This window comes from Neophocaena asiaeorientalis, unplaced genomic scaffold, assembly GCF_003031525.2.
Source record: "Neophocaena asiaeorientalis asiaeorientalis breed wild unplaced genomic scaffold, Neophocaena_asiaeorientalis_V1.1 scaffold303, whole genome shotgun sequence".
Taxonomy (NCBI): domain Eukaryota; kingdom Metazoa; phylum Chordata; class Mammalia; order Artiodactyla; family Phocoenidae; genus Neophocaena; species Neophocaena asiaeorientalis.
Genome location: NW_020174420.1, coordinates 348,510 through 373,641, shown reverse-complemented (window position 1 = coordinate 373,641; position 25,132 = coordinate 348,510). Strand labels below are relative to the sequence as shown.

General features: G+C 35.3%; 1 protein-coding gene across 3 annotated transcripts in view; it reads right to left on the bottom strand.

Annotated features, from left to right (window-relative positions):
* The window catches only part of EXOC6B (exocyst complex component 6B), a 618,471-nt gene that overhangs the window by 315,784 nt on the left and 277,555 nt on the right, over window positions 1-25,132 (bottom strand). For all 3 annotated transcript variants that reach the window (XM_024756397.1, XM_024756398.1, XM_024756399.1), the window contains 4 exons: window positions 18,928-18,999; window positions 18,129-18,226; window positions 16,431-16,536; window positions 15,445-15,554 (listed from right to left, as the gene is read on the bottom strand). In XM_024756397.1, the coding sequence (XP_024612165.1) occupies window positions 15,445-15,554; window positions 16,431-16,536; window positions 18,129-18,226; window positions 18,928-18,999 (386 nt within the window). The remainder of the gene's footprint in view (window positions 1-15,444; window positions 15,555-16,430; window positions 16,537-18,128; window positions 18,227-18,927; window positions 19,000-25,132) is intronic.

Sequence of the window (25,132 nt, the reverse complement as noted above, 5' to 3'; positions counted from 1 at the left end):
CATTAGCCAGAATTTAGAAGTCCTAGCCAGAGCAATTAGACAAGAATAATAAATAAAAGGTATGCAATAGAGAAAGGAAAAAGTTGTCTTTGTTTGCAGATAACATGATCTTGTATATAGAAAACCTTAAAGACTCCACCAAAACAATATCAGAAATAATAAACAAGTGTAGTAAAGATGAATGATACAAAATCAATATACAAAAGTCTGTTGAGATTTTACTCACTAACAAGAAACTATATAAAAAAGAAACTTAAGAAAACAATATCATTTAGAATAGTATCAAAAAGAATAGAGGGGCCAAGATGGTAGAGTGGGGAGACCCTGAGGATACATCCTCACAAAAGCCCAACAAAATTATAACTATATATAAAGCAACTATCTATGAGAACTACCTAAAGACTAACAGAAAAGATCTGCCACAACTAAAGATATATAAAGAAGAAACCACAGTGAGACAGGTAGGAGGGACAGAGACTTGGTATAGTCGAGACACACAACCACAGGGAGGCAACCCACAAATCAGAAAATAATCACAAGTGCAGAGGACCTCTCAAAGAGGCAAAGGGTCTGAGCCCCACATTGGGCTCCCAAGTCTGGGGGTCCTGCACTTACATGATTCCCCAGAATGTCTCATTTAAGGCCAGTGAGGCTTGTGTATGGGAGAGCTAGAGGGCTATAGAAAACAGAGACTTCACTCTTAAATGGCACACACAAAGTCTCTCATGCTCCAAGGCCCAGTGAAGAGGCAGAGATTTAAAAGGAACCTAGTCAGACATATTTGCTGATCTTGGAGAATCTTCCAAAGAGGAAGGAGGCAACTGGGACTCCCTCTGGGAACTGAGACACTGGCAGGAGCCATATTTGGAAGCATGTTGTACCACAAATACATTGGTACTGGCAAGCACCATTTTGGATTCCTCCCTCTAACCTATTATCCATGGGGGCTTATGCCCAACATCAAAGCAGCACCAGCCCATGGGCCATGGAGTCCTCAAGACAGCTGCACTGAGACACTACCCCACCCACCAGCCCACCAGTCTAGGGACCCCTGGGGCCGAACAGCCAGCTGCCTCAGGATGCCACTCCACCATCCAGTAGGCTGGCGTTAGTTCCAAGACTCTTAAGCTAAGCAACCACTGACACCAGGAACCAGGCCTGGCTACCAATAGGTCAGCACCAGCCCTGTAAGATCCCAGGCCATACAGCTAGCATTGCCAGAACCTAGCACAGTCCATCACAAGCCAGCAGCCACTAGACAAGTCAGGGCCTAGCAGCCAACTGTGCCAGGGGTCAGCCTTTCCTGACGGAGTACCCACTGCAGTCAGCTGCAAAAGAAGGATCCACTTAGTCCACACAGGGGGCCGCCCTAGAGCATATATCTCAAGTGACCACATGGGAGTATGCTGCTGGGCCCCATAGGAAGTCCCCTATGTGAGGCCACTATAAGATTGGAAATGTAACCAACCCACCTAATGTATAAAAATAAACAGATAATAAGACAAATTGAGGAAGCACAGTAATGTGTTCCAAAGAAAAGAACAAGACAAAACCTCAGAAGAACAAAAAAAAGCAAAGTGCTTATCTCAAGCAATCTACACAATAAGGAGTACAAGGTAATGGTCAAAAAAATGCTAAACGAACACTGAAGGAGAATGGATGAACACAGTTATAGATTTAATGAAGAGTTAAAAAAATATATGAACAACTGAAGAATAAAATAACTGAAATAAGAAACACAATGCAAGGAATCAACAGTAAATTAGATAATACAGAAGAACAAACCAGTGAACTGGAAGAAAGTAATAGCACTCAAAATGAACAGGAAAAAAAGAAAAAAGAATTCTCAAAAATTGAGTATAATTTAGGGCTTCCCTAAATTATATATGGTGGCGCAGTGGTTGAGAGTCCGCCTGCCAATGCAGGGGACGTGGGTTTGTGCCCCGGTCCAGGAGGATCCCATATGCTGCAGAGTGGCTGGGCCTGTGAGCCATGGCCGCTGAGCCTGCACATCCAGAGCCTGTGCTCCACAATGGGAGAGGTCACAGCAGTGAGAGGCCTGCATACCACAAAAATTTTTTTTTAAAAATTGAGTATAATTTAAGAGACATCAGGACAAATAAAGCATACTAACATTTGCATTATTGGGGTCCCAGAGTGGAAAGAGAGATAGAAAAAGGCACAGAATTTATTTGAAGAAATAGTAGCTGAAAATTTCCCTAACCTGGAAAAGGAAACCTAAATCCAGATCCAGGAAACACAGAGTCTCAAAAAAGATGAACTTAAAGAGAACCACACCAAGACACATTATAATTAAAACGGGAAAAGCTAAAGAGACATTATTAAAAGCAGCAAGAGAAAAGCAACTAGTTATTACAAGAGAATTAGTAAAAGACCATAAGCTGATATTTTTAGCAGAAACTTTGCAAGCCAGAAGGGAGTGATGATATATTCAAAGTGCTGAAATGAAAAAAACTACAACAAAGAATACTGTACCTGGCAAGGCTATAATTCAGATTTGAAGGAGAAATGAAGAGTTTCATAGATAAGCAAAAGCTAAAAGACTTCAGGACCATTAAAATTGCTTTAGGAGAAACAGTAAAGGGACTTCTTTAAGCAGGAAAGAAAAGACCACAATCAGAAACATGAAAATTATTAAAGAAAACCTCTCATTAATAAAGGCATACATACAGTAAATTCAGTAGATCAATCACTTATAAAGCTCATAGAAAGATTAAGAGACAAAAGTATATCATCTATATACACAGTAAGTAGTGAATGGATACACAAAACAAAAAGATATAAAATATGATGACAGAAACATTAAATGTAGAGGAGAGGAAAAATGAAGGGTTATTAGAATGCATTCAAAGGTGAGAGATGTTCAATTTAAAATAATCGTGTGTGTGTGTGTGTGTGTGTGTGTGTGTGTGTAGTCACATATGAATCTCATGGAAACTACAAACCAAAAACCTATGATAGACACACAGGCAAAAAAATATAAATGAATCCAAACATAACACTAACACTACTCATCAAATCACAGGCAATAGAGCAAAAGAAGGAAGAAACAACAACAATAAAAAAACTATAAAAACAACCAGAAAACCAAAAAAACCACAATGAATACAAACCTACCACTAAATACCATAAATGTAAATGAACTAAACTTACCAATAAAAAACACAGAGTGAATTAATGGATTTAAAAAGAAAGCAAGTGATCAATGAAGAAATCAAAGAGGAAATCAAAAAATTAATGAGATATCATCCCACACCAGTCAGAATGGCCATGATCAATAAATCTACAAATAATAAATGCTGGAGAGGGTGTGAAGAAAATGGAACCCTCTTGCACTGTTGGTGGGAATGTAAATTGATACAGCCACTATGCAGAACAGTATGGAGGTTCCTAAAAAAACTAAAAATAGAACTACCATACGACCCAGCAATCCCACTACTGGGCATATACCCTGAGAAAACCATAATTCAAAAAGAGTCATGTACCAAAATGTTCATTGAAGCTCTATTTACAATAGCCAGGACATGGAAGCAACCTAAGTGTCCATCAACAGATGAATGGATAAAGAAGATGTGGCACCTATATACAATGGATTATTACTCAGCCATAAAAATAAATGAAATTGAGTTATCTGTAGTGAGTTGGATGATACTAGAGTCTGTCATACAGAGTGAAGTAAGTCAGAAAGAGAAAAACAAATACCATATGCTAACACATATATATGGAATCTAAGAAAAAAAAAAAGGTAATGAAGCACCTAGGGGTAAGATGGGAATAAAGACACAGACGTACTAGAGCATGGACTTGAGGATATGGGGAGGGGGAAGGGTAAGTTGTGACAAAGGGAGAGAGTGGCATGGACATATATACACTATCAAACTTATAATAGATAGCTAGTGGAAAGTAGCCGCATAGCACAGGGAGATCAGCTAGGTGCTTTGTGACCACCTAGAGGGGTGGGATAGGGAGGGTGTGAGGGAGGGAGATGCAAGAGGGAAGAGATATGGGAACATATGTATATGTATAACTGATTCACTTTGTTATAAATCAGAAACTAACACACCATTGTAAAGCAATTATACTCCAATAAAGATGTGAAAAAAAAAAAAAAGCAACGTGCATATATATGGCACCTATGAGAGGTTAACTTCAGAGCTAAAGACACACACAGAATGAAAATGAGAGAATGGAAAACATATTCTCTGCAAACGGAAATGAAAACGGGTAGCAACAGAGATCAGACAGGAGAGACTGTAAAACAAAGATGGTAACAAAAAACAAAGAACATTATATAATGACAAAGGGGTCAATCTTGCAAGATTTTAAAATTCTCAATACATATGCACGCAATGTAGGCGCATATAAATACATAAAGCAAATATTAAGCAATAATAATAACAGGGGATGTGAACACTCCACTTACATCAACGGACAGATCATCAAGACAAAATCAATAAGGAACCACTTACTTTAAACAACACATTAGATCAGTTGTACTTTATAGATATATTTAGAACATTCCATCCAAAAGGAGAATACACATTCTTTTCAATTGCACATGAAACATTCTCTAAGATAAATCACATGCTAGGCCACAAAACAAGTCTCAATAAATTTAAGAAGACTGAAATCGTGTCAAGAATCTTTTCTGATAACAATGGTATGAGACTAGAAATCAAGTACAAGAAAAAAAACTGCAAAAGAACACAAACACCTAGAGACTAAACCATATGCTACTAAAAATTCAATGGATCACCAAATAAATGAGAAAAGAAATTTAAAAATACCTAGAAACAAACAGAAACAAAACCAAAACAATCAAAAATCTATTGGATGCAGTAAAAGTAGCTCTAAGAGGGAAGTTTATAGCAATGAAAGCTTATCTCATGAAATAAGAAAAATTTCAAATAAGCAACCTAACCTTACACCTAAAGAAACCAGAAAAAGATGAATAAATAAAACCCAAAGTAAGCAGAAGGAAATAAATAATAAAGATTAGAGCAGAAATAAATAAAATAAACACTAAAAAACAATCAATAACACTTAAGAGTTGCTCCTTTGAAAAGACAAAATCAATACACCATCAGCCAGATTCATTAGAATAAAAGGTGAGAAGGCACAAATAAATAAAATGAGAAATGAAAGACAGAATCTTACAACCAACACCACAGAAATTAAGAGGATCATAAGAGACTACTACAAAAACTTACACAGCAATAAAATGAACAACTTGAAAGAAATGGACAGATTCCTAGAAATGTACAATCTCCCAAGAGTGAATCAAGAATAAATAGAAATACGAACAGACTGATTACAAATAAAGAAACTGAATCAATTATTTAAAGAAAGCCCCCTACAAACACAAGTGTAGAACCAGATGGCTTCACAGATAAACTATAACAAACATTTTAAAAGAATTAACACCTATCCTTCTCTAACTAGTAAAAAAAAATTGAAAAGGAAGAAACACTTCCTAAATCATTCTATGAGGACAACCTAACCCTGATACCGAAACAAGACATAGACACCACAAAACACCCCCCACAAAATTACAGGTTAATTTCACTGATGAACACAGATCCAAATATATTCATCAAATTATTAGCAAACTGAATTCAATAATATATTAAAACGATCATACTCCATCATCAAGTGATATTTACCCAAGGGATGCAAGGATACCTCAACATCTGCAAATTACTCAGTGTGATATACCACATTAACAAACTGAAGAATAAAATTCATATATGATTGGGAAAGGAGATCAAGATGGTGGAATAAAAGGATGTAGAGCTCACCTCCTCCCATAAATACATCAAAAATACATTGACATGTGGAACAGTTCTCACAGAATATCTGCTGAACTCTGGCAAAAGATCTCTTGCAATCAAAACTACAAGAAAGATGACCACGTAACGTAACAGGGTAGGAGGAATGGGAAAAAAGGAACGTGCATCTCTGGAAGGAAGCTGTAAAAGGGGAAAGGTTTCCTCACCTGGGGCACCCCCTTCACCAGCTGGGAGATCAGCAGGAACAGAAAGGGCATGACATAGGCTCAGAGAAGAGCATAGCAGCCAGCTGGCAGCAGGTAGAACATAGAGAGACCATGACAGGTGGTCCTGGCCACCTCCCTGCACTCCCCAAAAGAGATGTGCACACACCAGCAGGTGTGTGCGATGCCTGGGTGTTGAATATCCAGATTTAACAGAGAGACCCAGGAAGAGGACTGGAGTAGGCTGTGCAGAGATACCCTAAAGGGGCTAGAGTGTGGTCCGAGCTGCAACCAGGTGTGTGCACAGGATGAAGCCGAAGTTTGATAATAGAAGCTCCATTGTTAACACACATGAAGGGAGGGGTGGGGGCCCACCAGGGCAGCATCATTTTCACTTTATTTTTTATTGCAATATAGTTGATTTACAATGTTGTGTTAGTTTCAGGTGTACAGCAAAGTGATTTAGTTATACATATATGTGTATCTATTCTTTTCCAGATTCCTTTACCTTATAGATTACTACACTGTATTGACTAGAGTTCCCTGTGCTATACAGTAGGTCCTTATTGATTATCTATTTTATATATAGTAGTGTGTATATGTTAATCCCAGCTGCCTAATTTCTGCCTCCTGCCCCCCACCTTCCCCCTCTGGTAACCATAACTTTGTTTTTTAAGCCTGTGAGTCTTTTTCTGTTTTGTAAATAAGTTCATTTGAATCGCTTTTTAGATTCCACATACAAATGATATCATATGATATTTGCCTTTCTCTGTCTGACTTCATAATCTCTAGGTCCATCCATGTTGCTGCAAATAGCATTATTTCATTATTTTTTTATGGCTGAGTAATATTCCATATGTACCACATCTTCTCTATCCACACCTCTGTAGTTGAACAACATTTAGGTTGCTACTATGTCTTGGCTACTGTAAATAGTGCTGCAATGAACAATGGGGTACATGAACCTTTTCAAAGTATGGTTTTCTCCGGATATATGCCCAGGAGTGGGATTGCTGGGTCATATGGTAACTCTGTTCTAAGTTTTTTTAGGAATCTCCATACTGTTCTCCACAATGGCTGTATCAATGTACATTCCCACCAACAATGTAGGAGGGTTCCCTTTTCTCCACACCCTCTCTAGCATTTGTTGTTTGTAGACTTTTTGATGATGGTCTTTCTAACCAGTGTGAGGTGATATCTCCTTGTAGATTTGATTTGCATTTCTCTAATAATTAGTGATGTTAAGCATCTTTTCATCTGCTTTTCAGCCATCTGTATGTCTTCTTTGTATGTCTTCTTTGGAGAAATGTCTATTTAGATCTTCTGTCCATTTTTTTTTAATTAATTAGTTTATTTTTGCTGTGTTGGGTCTTCGTTTCTGTGTGAGGGCTTTCTCTAGTTGTGGCAAGCGGGGGCCACTCTTCATCGCGGTACGTGGGCCTCTCACTATTGCGGCCTCTCCCGTTGCGGAGCACAGGCTCCAGACGCGCAGGCTCAGTAGTTGTGGCTAACGGGCCTAGGCGCTCCACGGCATGTGGGATCCTCCCAGACCAGGGCTCGAACCCATGTCCCCTGCATTAGCAGGCAGATTCTCAACCACTGCGCCACCAGGGAAGCCCTTTCTGCCCATTTTTTGATGGGGTTGTTTTTTTGATATTGAGCTGCATGAACTGTTTGTATATTTTGGAAGTTAATCCCATGTCAGTTGCATCATTTGCAAATATTTTCTCCCATTCTGTGGGTTGTCTTTTCGGTTTATGGTTTATTTACTATGCAAAAGTCTTTAAGTTTAATTAGGTCCCATTTATTTATTTTTGTTATTTTCATTACTCTAGGAGGTGAATCCAAAAAGATATTTCTATGATTTATGTCAAAGAGTATTCTGCCTATGTTTTCTTTTAAGGGTTTTATAGTATCTAGTCTTACATTTAGGTCTTTTATCCATTTTGAGTTTATTTTTGTGCATGGTGTTAAAGAATATTCTAATTTTATTTTTTTTTACATGTAGCTGTCCAGTTCTTCCAGCACCATTTATTGAAGAGACTGTCTTTCCTCCATTGTATAATCTTGCCGCCTTTGTCGTAGATTAATTGGCCATAGGTGTGTGGGTTTATTTCTTGGCCTTCTATCCTGTTCCACTGATCTATAAGTCTGGCTTTGTGCCAGTACCATACTGATTTGATTACTGTAGCTTTATAGTATAGTCTAAAGTCAGGGGGCCTCATTCCTCCAGCTCCATTTTTCTTCCTCAAGATTGTTTTGGCTATTCAGGGTCTTTTGTGTTTCCATACAAATTTTAAGATTCTTTGTTCTAGATCTGCGAAAAATGACATAGGTAATTTGATAGGAATTGCATTGAATATGTAAATTACCTTGGATAGTATAGTCATTTGGATAATATTGATTCTTCTAACCCAAGAACATGGTATATCTTTCCAGTTGTTTGTGTCATCTTCTATTTCTTTCATCAGCATATTATAGTTTTTGGAATACAGGTCTTTTGCCTCCTTATGTAGGTTTATTTCTAGGTATTTTATTCTTTCTGATGCGATGGTAAATGGCATCGTTTCCTTAATTTTTCTGATATTTCATTGTTAACATATAGAAATGCAACTGATTTATGTATGTTAATTTTGTAACCTGCAACTTTACCGAATTCACTGATGAGCTCTAGTAGTTTTCTGGTAGCATCTTTAGGATTCTGTATGTATAGTATCATGTCATCTGCAAATAGTGACAGTTTTAATTCTTTTCCAATTTGGATTCCTTTTATTTCTTTTTCTTCTCTGATTGCTATGGCTAAGACTTCCAAAACTTGTTGAATAGAAGTGGTGAGAGTAGACATCCTTGTCTTGTTCCTGATCTTAGAAGAATTGCTTTCAGTTTTCACCACTGAGTACGATGTTAGCTGTGGGTTTGTCATATATGCCCTTTATTATGTTGAGGTAGGTTCCCTCTATCTCCACTTTCTGGAAAGTTTTTTTCATAAATGGTTGATGAATTTTGTCAAAAGCTTTTTCTGCATCTATTGAGATGATCACATGGGTTTTATTCTTCAATTTGTTAATGTGCTATATCACATTGATTGATATGTGGATACTGAGAAATCCTGGCATCCCTGGGATAAGTCCCACTTGATCATGCTGTATGAGCCTTTTAATGTATTGCTGGACTTGGACTGCTAGTATTTTGTTCAGGATTTTTGCATCTATGTTCATCAATGATATTGGCCTGTAATTTTCTCTTCTTTGTGGTGCTATTTTTGTCTGGTTTTGGTATCAGGGTGTTGGTGGACTCATAGAATGAGCTTGGAAGTGTTCCTTCCTCTGCAATTTTCTGAAACAGTTTCAGAAGGATAGATGTTAACTCTTCTCTCAATGTTTGACAGAATTCTCCTCTGAAGCCATCTGGTCCTGGACTTTTGTTTGTCAGGAGTTTTTTAATCACAGTTTCAATTTCATTCCTTGGTTGGTCTGTTCATGTTTTCTATTTCTTCCTGGTTCAGTTTTGGGAGACTGTACCTTTCTAAGAGTTTGTCCATTTCTTCTAGGTTGTCCGTTTCGTTGGCATACAGTTGCTTGTAGTAGTCTCTTATGATCCTTTGTATTTCAGTGGTGTCAGTTGTAACTTCTCCTTTTTTCATTTCTAATTTTATTGATTTCAGCCCTCTCCCTTTTTTTCCTGATGAGTCTGGCTATAAAGGTTTATCAATTTTATTTATGTTTTGAAAGAACTGGCTTTTAGTTTCATTGATCTTTTCTGTTGTTTCCTTCATCTCTATTTCATTTATTTATGCTCTGATCTTTATGATTTCTTTCCTCCTGCTAACTTTGAGTTTTGTTTGTTCTTCTTTCTGTAGTTGTTTTAGATTTAAGACCAGGTTGTTTATTTGGGATTTGTCTTGTTTTATGAGGTAAGATAGTATTGTTATGATCTTACCTCTTAGAACTGCTTTTGCTGTGGTCCCATAGGTTTTCGATTGTCTTGTTTTCATTTTCATTTGTCTCTAGGTATTTTTTGATTTCCTCTTTGATTTTTCCAGTGATCCATTGGCTACTTAGTAGCATATTGTTTAGGCTTCACGTGTTTGTGTTTTTTACAGTTTTTTTTTCTTGTAGTTGATTTCTAATCTCATAGCGTTATGGTCAGAGAACATGCTTGATATGATTTCAATTTTCTTAAATTTCACAAGGCTTGCTTTATAGCCCAGCACGTGGTCTATCCTGGAGAATTTTCCATGTGTACTTAAAAAGAATGTGTATTCTGCTGCTTTCAGATGGAATGCTCTATAAATATCAATTAAGTCCATCTAATGTGTCACTTAAGATCTGTTTCTGTATTGATTTTCTGTCTGGATGATCTGTCCAATGATGTCAGTGTGGTGTTGAAGTCCCCCACTACTACTGTGTTACTGTCAATTTCTTCTTTTATGGCTGTTAGCATTTGCCTCACATATTGAGGTGCTCCTATATCTCTGTTGGGCCATTAGTGTAAGTAGTTGAGCTGGGTTTGGGTTCTATTGTTGCTATGATTACCTTCAGTGCTTCAGAGATTCCAAATTTTTCTAATGATAGCATGTGCCTATGTGTGATTACTGGGGTCCCAGAAGGTTTTTCAAGTTTTTCAAAAAGTTTCTGCATCATCCACATTTTTCAGCTATACCTACATGCCTATAATACAGAATTGATCTCTCTTTCCCTACATTCTTGCCCATCACTTAGTGGTAGATTGCTACCACTCGTTACTTAGTTCTTACTGGACTATTAGTGGAGATCAAAGGACTTACTCTGCTGTCCTGGCCAGCTTCAGTTTTAGACTGGTCATGTGTCCTGATGCTAAGGGATGGAGCTTGCTCAACATCCTTGTCCTTCCTTCCAGTGGCAGCCAAACTCTGCCTTGTATATGTGGTGGGTCTAGTGCAGAAATTTTCTGCCCTCTCCCAGTATTAGAAGACCTCTAATGGTACTGGTATAAGACCCTAAGCCCAGGACTATTTTCTGTCCTTCTCCCAAGAGTTGAAAGGCTTTTTTTCTTTTACCTTCTCCACGGTTTTAACAATGGGTCTTTACCTGTGTTCCGCAGAAAGAGTTTGCTGCCCATCCCCCAGTGTCACAAAGTTTTTGGTCTACATGAGTGAAGGGTCCAAACCGGGGGCGGCGGGGAGGCCTTCCTGCCTTTCTCAGAGCAGTGGCGGATCCCATCCTCTATGCCTGTAACATCACTGATGGCTTTCTCTGATCTCTTACCCAGCTCCCAGTCTTTCTCATGAGCACTCAGTGGAGGTCCATGGAAAAGGCCATATGAGTGAGTTAAATTCCTCCTAGATCTTAGCTCCAACTAAGATATTACTGATCCATTAACTCTTTAGTTGATTTCCTCTTTCTCACCTGTGTGATAGCTATGCCTTTCTTCTTTGTCACAAATGAGGGAGGTTAGGGCATCCTGTCACTCTCTCCTGAGAGGGGCTAGTCTCAACTTGGATTTCCAGGTATGTGGCCACTCCATAACTCCAGCTCTCTAATGGGTTCCAGAAAAGTTTTCATTTTGTAGTTTATCTGTTTTGATTGGGCAGAAGCAATACTCTTTCCAGCTTTCTATACTGTAGACATAAGTAGAAGTATCTCATAGCAATTAGCTTTAAAAAAAAAAAAAGTGCTGTGCATGTATTCACAAGGAAGAAAGACTAAAAAAAAAAAAAAAGAAAAAAATTCTCATATAGAAAGGGTGGTTATTAATGTGGTAGACTTTTGGGTCATTTACATTTTTCTTCTATGTGCTATTCTATATCTCTCAAGTTCTTTACAGAGATCTAATTTTATAACTTAAAAAAAAGATCTGCATATATATATGTGTATTCTATTTTTTAAGTCAAGTGCAAATGATAGAACATTATTTTACCATAGAAATGCCATTTACTTGCTGTTTTTAAAATAAACTTTCAAATAAATTTTGTGTCCTCAGAATTCATACAATTACATATGTATTCAATATCTGTAATCTTTCTCAGTATCCTCTGTTCAATGTAAAAGACAAAATTCTTGCTAGGAAAAGAAATTAAAGTTTGATTTAAGAAAATAATTATGCTTAAAGCTTCATAAGAATCTATCTTTTTCTTATAAATTTATTTATTTATTTTTGGCTGCGTTGGGTCTTTGTTGCTGTGCGCGGGCTTTCTCTATTTGTGGCGAGCGGGGGCTACTCTTCGTTGTAGTGTGCAGGCTTCTCATTGCAGTGGCTTCTCTTGCTGTGGAGCACGGGTTTTAGGCGCATGGGCTTCAGTACTTGTGGCATGTGGGCTCAGTAGTTGTGGCTTGCGGGCTCTAGAACACAGGCTCAGTAGTTGTGGCACATGGGCTTAGCTGCTCCATAGCATGTGGGATCTTCCCAGACCAGGGCTCGAACCCGTGCCCCCCACATTGGCAGGCAGATTCTTAACCACTGCGCCACCATGGAAGTCCCCATAAGCATCTCAATACAGTAGTTATTCCTGTTTTGAGAGCCTTGTGTTTAAGAAAACTAACTGTTTTTATTCATATTATGTCTTACACCTCATAATATAATCTCCCCACAATGATAGCTACGATTGCCAAAGTGATTTCTGTCACTCCAGGTTATAACATAAATGTAGCCCAGGAAATAAGATAAACAGCAATTGAAGAGTAAAAGGCATCTGTAAACCAACCCCTGCCAAACTGAATATTTTTTTTTAAACTGTCAATGTTAAACATATCAAAGGAGTTTTCAGGCAAAAACTTAATATAGTTAAGCAGTAAAAAGACTTCTGAACAATTTACTCAGATTATCCCTTTACCATATTATCTTTCCTTCAAAAAGGATAGAAGAAGTCATTATGCAATGAACTTGTAATAATTTATATACAGTAACGTACCAAAAAGTACCTTAGAGACCATTCTCTGGTACTAAGTAATTTGATCGTGGTCATTTGAAGGGTAAAAAAGTTTTGGTTTATAATTTCCAAAGATAATCTCATTTCCAAAAGAACATTTCTATGAAATCAATCTCATTTTCAGAGAAAAGAACTAATTAATTACACAAACCCTGTGTTTCATTTTTTTACTTAGTAAGAATGGCTATCAAGCAAGTAACCAAAACTATTTTCCAATTGTCTATTTTCAGAGTTGTGTGGCACACCATACATCCACTCACTTCTTTCTTTCCTTCTTTCTTTCCTGTTCCTTCCTTCCTTCCTTCCTTCCTTCTTTCCTTCCTTCCTTCCTTCCTCCCTCCCTCCCTCCCTTCCTTCAAAATTTACTAAGCTGGGTGCAGAGGATATTGTGCTGAACAAAACTTAAAATGTTTCTACCCTTCAAGAGGCCTTTTCTTACATCCTCAATTTGTCTCAGACTTGGTTCTTATTTTGTTGCTGTATATTTTCATCACTTAATAATAATTGCACAGTTCCTCAATTACAGTAGGTACTCTTCGAAGACATGCATGTTCAGCAACTTAATGTCCTTACTACCAAGCACCATCTCACAAATAATAGATTACTCACAATGCATGATGAATAAAACAAATAAATAAACAAAGGAGCTTATAGTCTAGCACACACAGAAACGCATAGATACAATAGAGCAATAAAATCTAAGATGAGCTATAATGACAGTATTCAGAGATTACCGAAGTAGCACAAAGGAGTCAGCAGATCAACTCCATTAGGGGTGGAAGTGGTCAAAAAGCTTCATTCAGCACATGATATTTAAACTGAATCTTGAAAGACAGTTAGAAGTGAGTCAGGAGCTTCAGAAGAGAAGAAATAAATTCAAGTAGAGAGAAAATCATGAGCAAATTAAGAGAGATAAAAAATAGCATGCTATGATCAGAAAATAGCAAACAGGCTGGTATGACTGAAGCATGGGCTGACAGGGAAATTACCCTGAGATATGAATCTGGAAAAGGTACAGGGGACTAGGTCAAGGAATGGGGGAGGAGGCAGATAGACAAATATGTCAGGCTAGAGTATGCCGTGAGAAAACTCTGCAAAGGTGAGAAGAATAAAGTTAAATGATAAGATTTGATTTTAGAAAACTTACTCTAGGGGACATACAGAATAGAATAAGGAAAACGAAAGGACAGATGGTTGGGAAAGTAAAGTTAGAGGTAAAAGAACAATTAGGAGACTACTTAAATAGTCCAAGACAAATATGACTACAACATGAATTAAAGCAGCCATACTGGGAAGAGAAAACTTTAAAGAAAAAAAAAAAAAACTGAAAAAAAGAAATCGATGTAATTTTGTCCTCAATTGGATTTAGAGAGGCTCATTTACAAATGAGTACTGCTCTCATTTGTTAAATGGTAATAATTAGTGCTTACCTCAAAGAAATATTATAAATTCCTGAGATTATGCATGTAAAATACTTCACAATATGATTGCCAAAGAATAAGGTTTATAAACATGGCAGTAATTATTTTGTTGATGCTGATGCTGATTGGATTTGAATCCTGGCTTGAATACTTACTCCCTGTGTGACCTTCATGAAGTTACTTAATCTCTCTTTCCCTCACATTCCTCCTCTGTAACAATGGAGTATGCTCCCTAGTACCTCATAGATAAGTACTATTTTGAGTTTTATAGATGTAATAACATATTCATGAAGGGTTTATAAAAATTTAGACCAATATCTGAAACTTTATTTTTAAGAAAAATAGTTATTAATAGAAAATAGGAGTTGAAAATGATTCTCGGATTTCCAATATGGGCGAACGGTGATACTCACTGAGAGGAGGAGGCTCCTTTAAAAAGCCAATCATTCTCCTTCAAATTCTTTAAGATGAATTAAGTGTTCTTCTCAGTGTTTTGCAAGCACACTATACATATTACAACACTCACCATGGTATATTTTAACTGTCTATTTCCATGTCTATTATCCTCAGTAAATACTGATGATATCTAAGGGCAAAAAACTGTCTGTTAATCCTGCATCGCCAAAAAGCAGGATACATCTGGTATATAAACAGGCTCAATATACGTTAGTGAAATAATTAAACTTAAAGGAGATATGAATTCCTTTAACAAGTCCAGAGAATATTTGGAAAGAATGGTATTTCCAAAGAATTTTACATGCTACTCCCCTACGGGCCTTAAATTTTCATCAAACAGAATGTAAAAAATAGTATATTATACTACTCTTTTCTAGTGAATTCTCACTAGATAGTGTTGAAATGCAAATCTGTAAAGAAAATAGCAGAGAATAAAGTAAATAATATAAACAAAAAGAAATTATTCAAGAGTTTCCAACTTTCCCTTTCACCATGACCATATAAATATAGCAGTGCCACACTGTAAAGGGCTAATATTAAGACTTTCAAAATAAGAGCTAAGGGAACATCAAAAGTATGCCAGAATATTTATGTATATGGAGCCATAATCTCACTATCTGTTGTATTTCCATTGTTTCATACTATACCTTAGATGAAGATCTTCTGAAAACTTCAGACAGGCGTAGATAAATTCTTTAATTTGGTTGTAAACTTTTGGCACAAATTCAGAGAATGGAAACTTTTTTGGAAATGGTTGCTGTAAAAGCAAGAATTAATGAAAGCCAAGTCACAAACCAACATACATTGAAAATACTTATAAATTAATTAAAATGCAAAGGAAATTTTCTTCCACACTGTGAACTGCCTGCTTAACAATCTCAAACTAAAAGAAATATATTTGTGAAAGTTTTCTGATACTAAAAAGAATAAGATTAAATTAAATAAACAATAATTCAAATGTCCTCCAAAACCTGATAAATAAATTGTGATACATTTTCAGCAATAAAAAGTAATGAGTTACTGATACATGCAACAACTTAGATGAATCTCAAAAGCATTATGTTCAGTGAAAGAAGCCAGTCTCAAAAGGTTACATACTACATGATTCCATTTATAAGGCATTCTAGAAAAGGCAAAAGTGATGGATAGCAACAAGACTGGTGGTTGGCAAAGGCTGGGGGTTAGAGGAGGAACTGATTAAGAAGGTGTAGCATGAGGGAATTTTTTGGAATCATGGAACTGTTCTGTATCATTATTGTAGTAGCACATACATGACTCAGTGTATTGTCAAAACCAATACAGTTATATAGTATGGTAAATTCTACTGTACGTTTTGGGGATAAAATGTCCTAAAAGTATAATAAAAGAAAGTATTTGAAAGTATAAGCCAAAATGGAACACTTCCAGAAATCCCCCAAACACTTCAGAGGTGACAATACCCCAAAGCCATTTACTGATTCCCCAAACAGGAACTTCTGCTCTTCTAAGCCCTTCTAAACCCAAAAATCATCCTTTGAAGGTGTTTTAGATTTCTAACCCATTGAGTTAGAAGTTATGCCTTTAATGAGACTGATACAAAGAAAGCTTTAAGGGGATGCCAAATCAGAGAAGTTTATTTTAAAGTGTTCCTTACCTTTTCCAGCTCTGTATCTTGGAATGGGAATTGTCCTACCACCTTTTTATATATCTCTTCACTTGTTACTGGTATAGGACTGTAGTTGTCAGAATCAAGTATGTTTCTATAAAGAAAATAAAGAAGAAAGGAAGGGAGGAGGTAAAAAGGAAAGAAGGGTTAGTTAATCACTACAGTGATCACAAATAATTTTCAGATGAGCTCCAAGAGTTGTATATCCACCTCAACCCGAAATAAATATTTCCCAGTCCCTAATCTATTCCTTTTATAATACAGCTATTTGGTCTCAGGTAAGGAAATCTTTAAAAAAAAAAAAAAAAGACAGAAGGAAAATTACATTCTAAAACAAATGGAACACAATTATAAACATGACCTCATAGTATTTGAGATTTACAGGTCAGACAGAAAATTTTAAGGCAACATGTTGAAGCCTTAAGGCAAGTGAGAAGTAAATAATAAAAGAATGTGAGCTCTGGAGAAGGCAAAGAGGTTTTATTTGCTTTTATTAAAAAATAAGACATTTTTGATTATGTTCTTTAATTCTGTACTAGATCTAACTTTCAAAACTGGCAGATGAGGAGAACCAAGTTCTATAATAAATCCAAATTATGTTCATTTACTTCATCTACTGCTCTATATTAAGAATGACTTTTTCTTCATCCATAGGTTTCGCCTCCTTAACTGGACTGGGGGTTCTCTAAAAGCAGAGACCACACTACCAAAATCAAAAAAGAAATTTACTGAAGGCATCAGATCAGATGCTCTTAAAACCATGGATATATCATGTTACTAATTTTCAAGAGATAATCCTCCTCTAAATAAAACTGTATCATTAATAAACTGGGCTTTTAGAAACACAAATGCTTATATTAATATATAAATGAGTTGCACTACATAATTATCAGAGACATGTTCATAAAATGTGAAGAGTAAGATTAAAGGGACAATGTAATATCTTAAAGCTATACGAACCTGAAAGTAGGGAAAGCTGATCTGGGGAAGAGGTCTTACAGTAAGCAGAAAGATCATTTTAAGGAGTAAAGGTGCAAAAGGAGAAGAAACAAGCGAGCTGACATGAGTTGTGTGCCAGGAAAACAGTGCAAGGAAACATTTGTAAGTGGAGGTGTAATACAATAATTTTCTTATTGTCGTATGCATGTTGCAGTAACTATTTAAATAATATGCTTCAAATACTGGATTGTAATAAATCTCTTCTCTGGGTATAAGAGAATAAAGATGATGAGGAATCACATGAGTGAGTCTTCAAAAAAGTTCCAAAAAAACTAAATTACTTGAAAGGGCTCAAAAGCCACCACCTTACAAGTGAGACATAGACTGGGCATGATCCTCAAAGAGAAAATCAAAAAACAGATTAAGAAGACACAAGGTGATCTGGTTGGTATGAACCAAGGTATATGACATTCATTCAAGGAAACAAAAAAGCCAAAATGGGATCTGGGGACTCCTCACATAGTAGGTACTAATATACTGAGACTGGATATCTCGGGAACTTTATTTGGGACACCACTACACCTTATTTGAATTCTTAATCATAACTGGGATCAGAGCTAGAAAAAATAAGCCACATATACTTGTTGCTTATTACATCTGAAAAACCTTATGTATAAAGACGTGTGTACACACATGCATGCACACACGTGCGTGCGCACACACACACAACTATAGACAATTTCTCACCTGAAAATACCTGACCACTTCTTTAGCAAAGTTTCACTATATTGATCTCTGATTTCTAACAGCATGTCAAAAAGCTGATTTACAGGAAAACCATACACCTGAAACAAAATAAGAAAATAGCTTCATTTCATAAGGTGATTTTTTTAAGTAACATGAGAGATTAGGCACTGAAAGATATTTTTGTTCTTTGGCCAACAATTTAAATAAAACCATGATAAGAAAAATCTTTCATTCCCACCTAATATCTAGTGTTCATTCTTAAGAATTAAAAGATATATACCAATATAAGCCAGTCAGAAAAAAATTAAAAGATGAACATTAAAATTAATATATACTGGGTATAAATGTCAGCTAAGTTTTCCCTACAACTCCTTCTGTAAATCTTAGCAACCTTCAGGAATAGGGAGAGAAAATGAGAATGCTACCAGTCTCACCCACTTCTAATGCTATTCTATTGGATATAATATGTGGTTCATTATTTAAAACAGTAGTTATGAAACTCCAAATTCACTCAGACATTAGATCTGAATTAAGGACATTTTGAAGAACTAAGGTAGTGAGTTCAATTAATTGATTTGCCTTGAGAAAAAAAGGGGGATGAGAACAATTTATGAGAACATAAACGGTCAAGGTGATGAGCAGGAAATGCTACAAAGAGATAAAAAGTTCTAGCTCTAGGAAAAGAAGAAACACAACTAAAAACTAAAAGTTACTTACTCAAGCTTAGATAGACAATGAAAAGATTTAGAGATGATGAAACACTCATCTAGATAAGTCTGTGTAAACATAAACCACAAACCTGAAGTGTGTCAGCAAAAAGCACAATGAGGTTCTTCAAATCTAACACGAGGTTTGGATCAGAGCAGTAGGACTAAAGGAAATAAAAGACAATGAGGAAAAACACATTTATTAAAAATAAAAGTAAATTTTGATTTACTCAACTGCTTAATGCTGCACCTGGTAAACGCTCTCTGGAAAACCTTCCTGGTTTAAAGTAACACCAGATTCAGCCAGGGAAGAGTGAGTAAAGACTCCAATAATCCATGATCTACATTTTTAACACTTGGAAATTTAAAAACACACTTCTAAATAACTGTTTGGTTAAAGAAGAAATCAAAATTGATATTGCAGATTATTTAAAAATGAACAGCAACGAAATGGTTCAAATCAAAACCTATGGAATGCAGCTAACACCATTTTAAAAACAAATTACATCTTTATATGTGAACATTAGAAAACATAAAAGATTTAAAATAAACAAACTAAGCACTCAACTCATGAAGCTAGGCCAAAAAAGCCAAAATAAACCATAAATGAGAGAACAAAACTGATAAAATAAAAAGCAGACATTAATGACATAGAGAAGACATGAAAGATTTGATCAATGAAACCAAAAGCTCAAGTTAAACATAAAATCAATAAAATAGACAAATCACAGTTAAGTCCAATTAAACAACAAAGAGAAAACAAAACTAAACAATACAGAGGAAAACACAAATTACAAAATGTCCATGTATAACCTCTTATCAACAAATTTGAAAACTGAAATGACATTGAGATACCTTCTGCGGACAAGCTACAAAGATGTATATGGCACTATTTTTCAGTGACTTTGATATTCAAATTCTCTTAATTATAGTTTGATTACTTGCCCTCTACTTAACTGCTCAGTTTCTGAAGGAGCATTGAATTCTCCCACAATGGTGTGGTCCCTTGGTTTCTCTTCCTACTACTTAACAGTTTTTGTTTATATACATACTGATGCTTGCTTGTTCCCAGTAAATGGGTTATTGTCTTTTTGGTGGGTTAAAAATAATATCAAAACAAATGTTCCTCTCTTCTCCCATTTAATGGTCTTTAACTTCAATCCAATTTTCTTGAAGAATATTGTCCTTTTTGCTCCCCATTCTTTATTTTCAATCTTTCTGTGTAATCTTAATGTATGAATCTCTCTTAGTAACCAAACTATAATACTTTCCAACTGGGGCATTTCTCATGAATACTTACATATTTGGACCTACTCTAGCCATCTTATTTTAAGTTTTCTATTTTCAATGATTTCTTCTTTCTTTTTTGTTTCCTTTCCTGTTTTTCATTGGATCAGTGTTTTCAAATTATCTTATACTGGTTATTAATGTTATATACTTTCTGCCCACTGTTTATTTGAAATAATCTGGGGTTTTCATCTAAAAAATGTTTTAAACTTAAGCTTCTCCTCTTTTAGGGATTCTTAATAGCATAAGCTTTACAAATAATCAAACAATCAGTTATTTAGATTTATCTATGAGTTTTACTCTCATTTTTGCACACATTTATTTACTCCCATCCCATCTTGTATTTAGAATTTCTTTTTCATCTTTGGTAAAACACCAGTAAGACAGGATGGGTGAAAAGTAAACTTTGAACCCTCATGTATTTGGAAATGCCTTTCTTTTGCACTCAAACTAAAATACACAATTTCAGATGCGAGAAAACTGTCTGCCATAATTTACCCTGCCTGACCAAAAAAATGCATCCTTTCAACTGTAATAATCTAGTCTTTCTTTAATGCAGGGAAATTTCCCTCTTTTATTTAATTATTTAAGTTCCCTGCTTTGTGACTGTTCTTTCTTTCTAAATCCCTATTAGATACAACCAAAAATCTATATCAATTATCCATGTTCCTTAACTTTCCATTCATATTTTCCATCTCTTTGTGTCTTCACTCTATATTTTGGGATATATATTTGATTTTGTCTTCTTGATCACAGAATGATATGCCATTTTATCTATTTAATCTTTGAATTAAATTTCTCTATTATGGTAGTCATAAATTTCCAAGAAAGCAATGTTTATCTTTGATTTCTATCCTTCTGTGGCTTGCTTCCTTCCTTTTCCTCCTTACCACATTTTTTTTAATTGTGAATATAGTATATATAAAGAAAATAATAAATAAAACCTATATGTACAACTTCACCAGGCAAACAAAACTAAATAGCACCAGCATGCCAGAAGCTCCAAAACAACTTCTTTCCTCTCCACTCAGGAAAACATTATCATGACATTTATGATAATCATTTCCATGTCTTTCCTTCATGTTTTTGCTTCTTTGTACTTTTTAACTTAATAAACTTTATTTCTTAGAGCAGTTTTGTATTTACAGATAAATTGAGCAGAAAGTACAGAGTTCCCATATATCCCTTCACACAGAAATTCATGCACAGATTCCCTTATTATAACATCTTGCACTAGTGTGGTAACATTTGGTACAGCTAATGAACCAACACTGACACACTGTTATTAACTGAAGTCCATAGTTTACATTAGAGTTTACTCTTTGTGTTATATAATCTACAGGTTTTAACATATGTATAATGACATATTCTACCATTACAATATCGTAGAGAATAGTTTCACTGCTCTAAAAATTCCCTGTCTTCCACTTATTCATCCCTCCATCCCTCTCCCAAATCCTGGCAACCCTGATCTTTTTACTGTCTCCATAATTTTGCCTCTTCCAGAATGTCATATAGTTGGAATCATATGAGTATATAGCTTTCTCAGATTGGGTTCTTTTACTTAGCAATATGCATTTAACTTTCCTCCACGTCTTTTTGTGGATTGATAGACCATTTCTTTTTTGCCACTGAATAAATATTCAATTATAAGAATGTACCAGAGTTTATCCATTCACCTGCTAAAGGACATCTTGGTTGCTTCCAGGTTTTGGCTATTATGAATAAGCTGTTATAAACATGAGTGGGCAGGTTTCTGTGTTAACATAAGTTTTCAACTCATTTGGCAAATACCTAGAGTGTACTTGCTGGATCATATAGTAAGAGTATGTTTCATTTTGTAGAAACTGCCAAACTCTCTTCTAAGCTGGCTGTACCATTTTCCATTCCCATCAACAAAGAGAGTTCCTGCTGTTCCACATTCTCTTCAGCATTTGGTGTTGTCAGTATTTTAGCCATTCTAATGGGTGTGTGGTGGTAGCTCATTGTTGTTTAATTTGTAATTCCCTGAGGACATATGTTGTTGAGCATCTTTTGTATGCTTTCCTGCCATTTGAATATCTTCTTTGGTGAGGTATCTGTTCAGAACTTTTGCCTGTTTTTTAATTGGGCCCGTTTTTAAATTTTTTTCTTACTGTTGAGTGTTAAGAGTTCTCTGTATATTTTCAGTACCAGACCTTTATCACATATGCCTGTCAGTTCATTCTCTTAATTTCATTGCTTTGTAACCATCTAAATACTCAGTCTTACTCAATATTTTCTTTCTCAATATGATGTAAGTGGAAAAAATCTGTATGTATAAATTTGTCTTGCTTTTATAATTCAACATTATACTTGTGAAATTCATCCATGCTACTGTATATAGCTATAGTGTGGGCATTTTCATGCTGTATAATATTCCATGTTAGGAGTTTAACCCAGATTGTTCATTTTATTACCAATGGACATTTAAGTCATTTCTAATTTTGAAAATTCAACAATGCTGGAATGAACATTCTTGCATGTGTATTATGGTGCATTAGGGCAAGCTTCTCAAGGGAATATAGTTAGGAGAAGTATTTCTGGTTCATGAGGATCTTCGATTTTAAAAGATGATGCTAATTTTTTTCAAAGGGGTTCTGAATACTTCATATCCTTATCAACATTTGTGTTATTAATTCTTACATAATGTTACCTCATTTGGTTTTAATTTGCATTTCAATGATGCACTAAAGTTGAGCATCTTTCACATGTTTCTCAGCCAAGTGAATTCCTTCCTTAGTGAAGTATCTGTTTAAATCTTTTGCTTGTTTTTTCTATTGTCTGTCTCTATTGTCATGATGAATAGTGAAATTTTTGTATGTTTTATGTTAGTTCTTTGCTGATTTTGTGTTGAAAACATCATTTCTCATCATATAGCTTATTTTATCTACTATCTTTCGTTTTTTTGTTTTTTCTTACAGCTTTAATGCAGCTTAATATTTAATGTATGAATCTTTTCCTTTCTGGTTAGTGCCTTTGGAATTCTAGTTAGGAATTCCTTCCCTAACCTGAATCATAAAGATATTCTCTTATACTATCTTCTGAAAGATTTATGGCCTTACATTTTGATATTTTATCAATCTGAAACTCATTTTTTGGTATATTATTTCCCCCATACTGATACTCAACTGTCCCAGTACTATTCATTGAAATGTCTGTCCTCTACCCACTGACCTGCAATACTACCTCTTTTATAAATATCAAAGATCTTTTTTGGAGGCCCTATATTCTGTTTCATTATTTATCCAATGATGGTACCAGAGTGTCTGGTACTCATTTAATAAGATTTCTAAATTAAGTCTTGATATCCAGTAGAGAAAACCCACCTACCTTATCTCAGTCTTAAGGAGTCTCTTAGCTGTTCCTGGCTTTTGTACTGGCTTAAGACCATAATTCAAAAAGAGTCACGTACCAAAATGTTCATTGTAGCTCTATTTACAATAGCCAGGAGATGGAAACAACCTAAGTGTCCATGATCGGATGAATGGATAAAGAAGATGTGGCACATATATACAATGGAATATTACTCAACCATAAAAAGAAATGAAATTGAGTTATTTGTAGTGAGGTGGATGGACCTAGAGTCTGTCATACAGAGTGAAGTAAGTCAGAAAGAGAAAGACAAATACCATATGCTAACACATATATATGGAATCTAAGGGAGAAAAAAATGTCCTGAAGAACCTAGGGGTAAGACAGGAATAAAGACACAGACCTACTAGAGAATGGACTTGAGGATATGGGGAGAGGGAAAGGTAAGCTGTGACAAAGTGAGAGAGTGGCATAGACATATATACACTACCAAATGTAAAACAGATAGCTAGTGGGAAGCAGCCACATAGCACAGGGAGATCAGCTCGGTGTTTTGTGACCACCTAGAGGGGTGGGATGCAGAGGGTGTGAGGGAGGGAGACGCAAGAGGGAAGAGATATGGGAACATATGTATACGTATAACTGATACATTTTGTTATAAAGCAGAAACTAACACACCATTGTAAAGCAATTACACTCCAATATATTACAATCAGATGGCAAAGGTACTCATCCTCCCAAAAATAAGATTATTGAGATTTTGCCTGCCACTGAATTAAATTTATAGATCAATTTTAAGAGAACAGATATCTACAATAATAACTCTTCCAATCAATGAACATGCTATTTCAATTTTATTTAGGTCTTCTTTAATTCCTTTTTGACTCTCAAAAACATTTTAGAATTTTCTCCATGGAGGTCTTGAACATATTTTGCTAGATATATTTCTACTACTTTTAATGTATGCTATTGTGTCAATTTTATCTTTTAAAAATTTTAACTTTTCAACTTTTACTCCTGGTTTATAAAATGACAGTTGATTTTGCATAATGATTTTGTATCAGGGAACATGCTAACCTCTTCCATTAATTGTAATAAATTTTCTGTAAATTCTTTGAATTTTCAATGTACAAAAATATATCATCTGCAAAAATGACAATTTTGTTTCTTCCTTTCAAAGGTGTATTTTTTAATTTATTTATGTTTCTATCTTTACAACAGTAAGCACAACTTCTAATACAATACAAAACAGGAGTGATGGTAATTAAATATGATACTTATTATAGGTTTTTGAGGATAGATTTTTATCAGTTTAAAGAAATTCTCTTATGTTTTCAATTTACTAAGAGATCTTACCATGAATTTATGGTGTGTTTTATTAAATGCTGTTCTGTATCTATTGACATGATTACATAATTTTTGTCCTTTAATTTATTAATTCATTAAATTATGTTAATAGACTTTGTAATATTGAACTAAGCTTGCATTTGCTATGATAAACTCAACATATTAAAGCTCTCTGTAAACTGCTGAATTCTGTTTTCTAATATTTTATTTTAGATTTCTGATCTATATTTATAAATGAGCCTGTATTTTTATGAGTTTATGAGTTCTTGTACTATCCTCATCTGGCTTCATTATCAAGATTACACACACCTCATAAAATGAGTTGGTGTT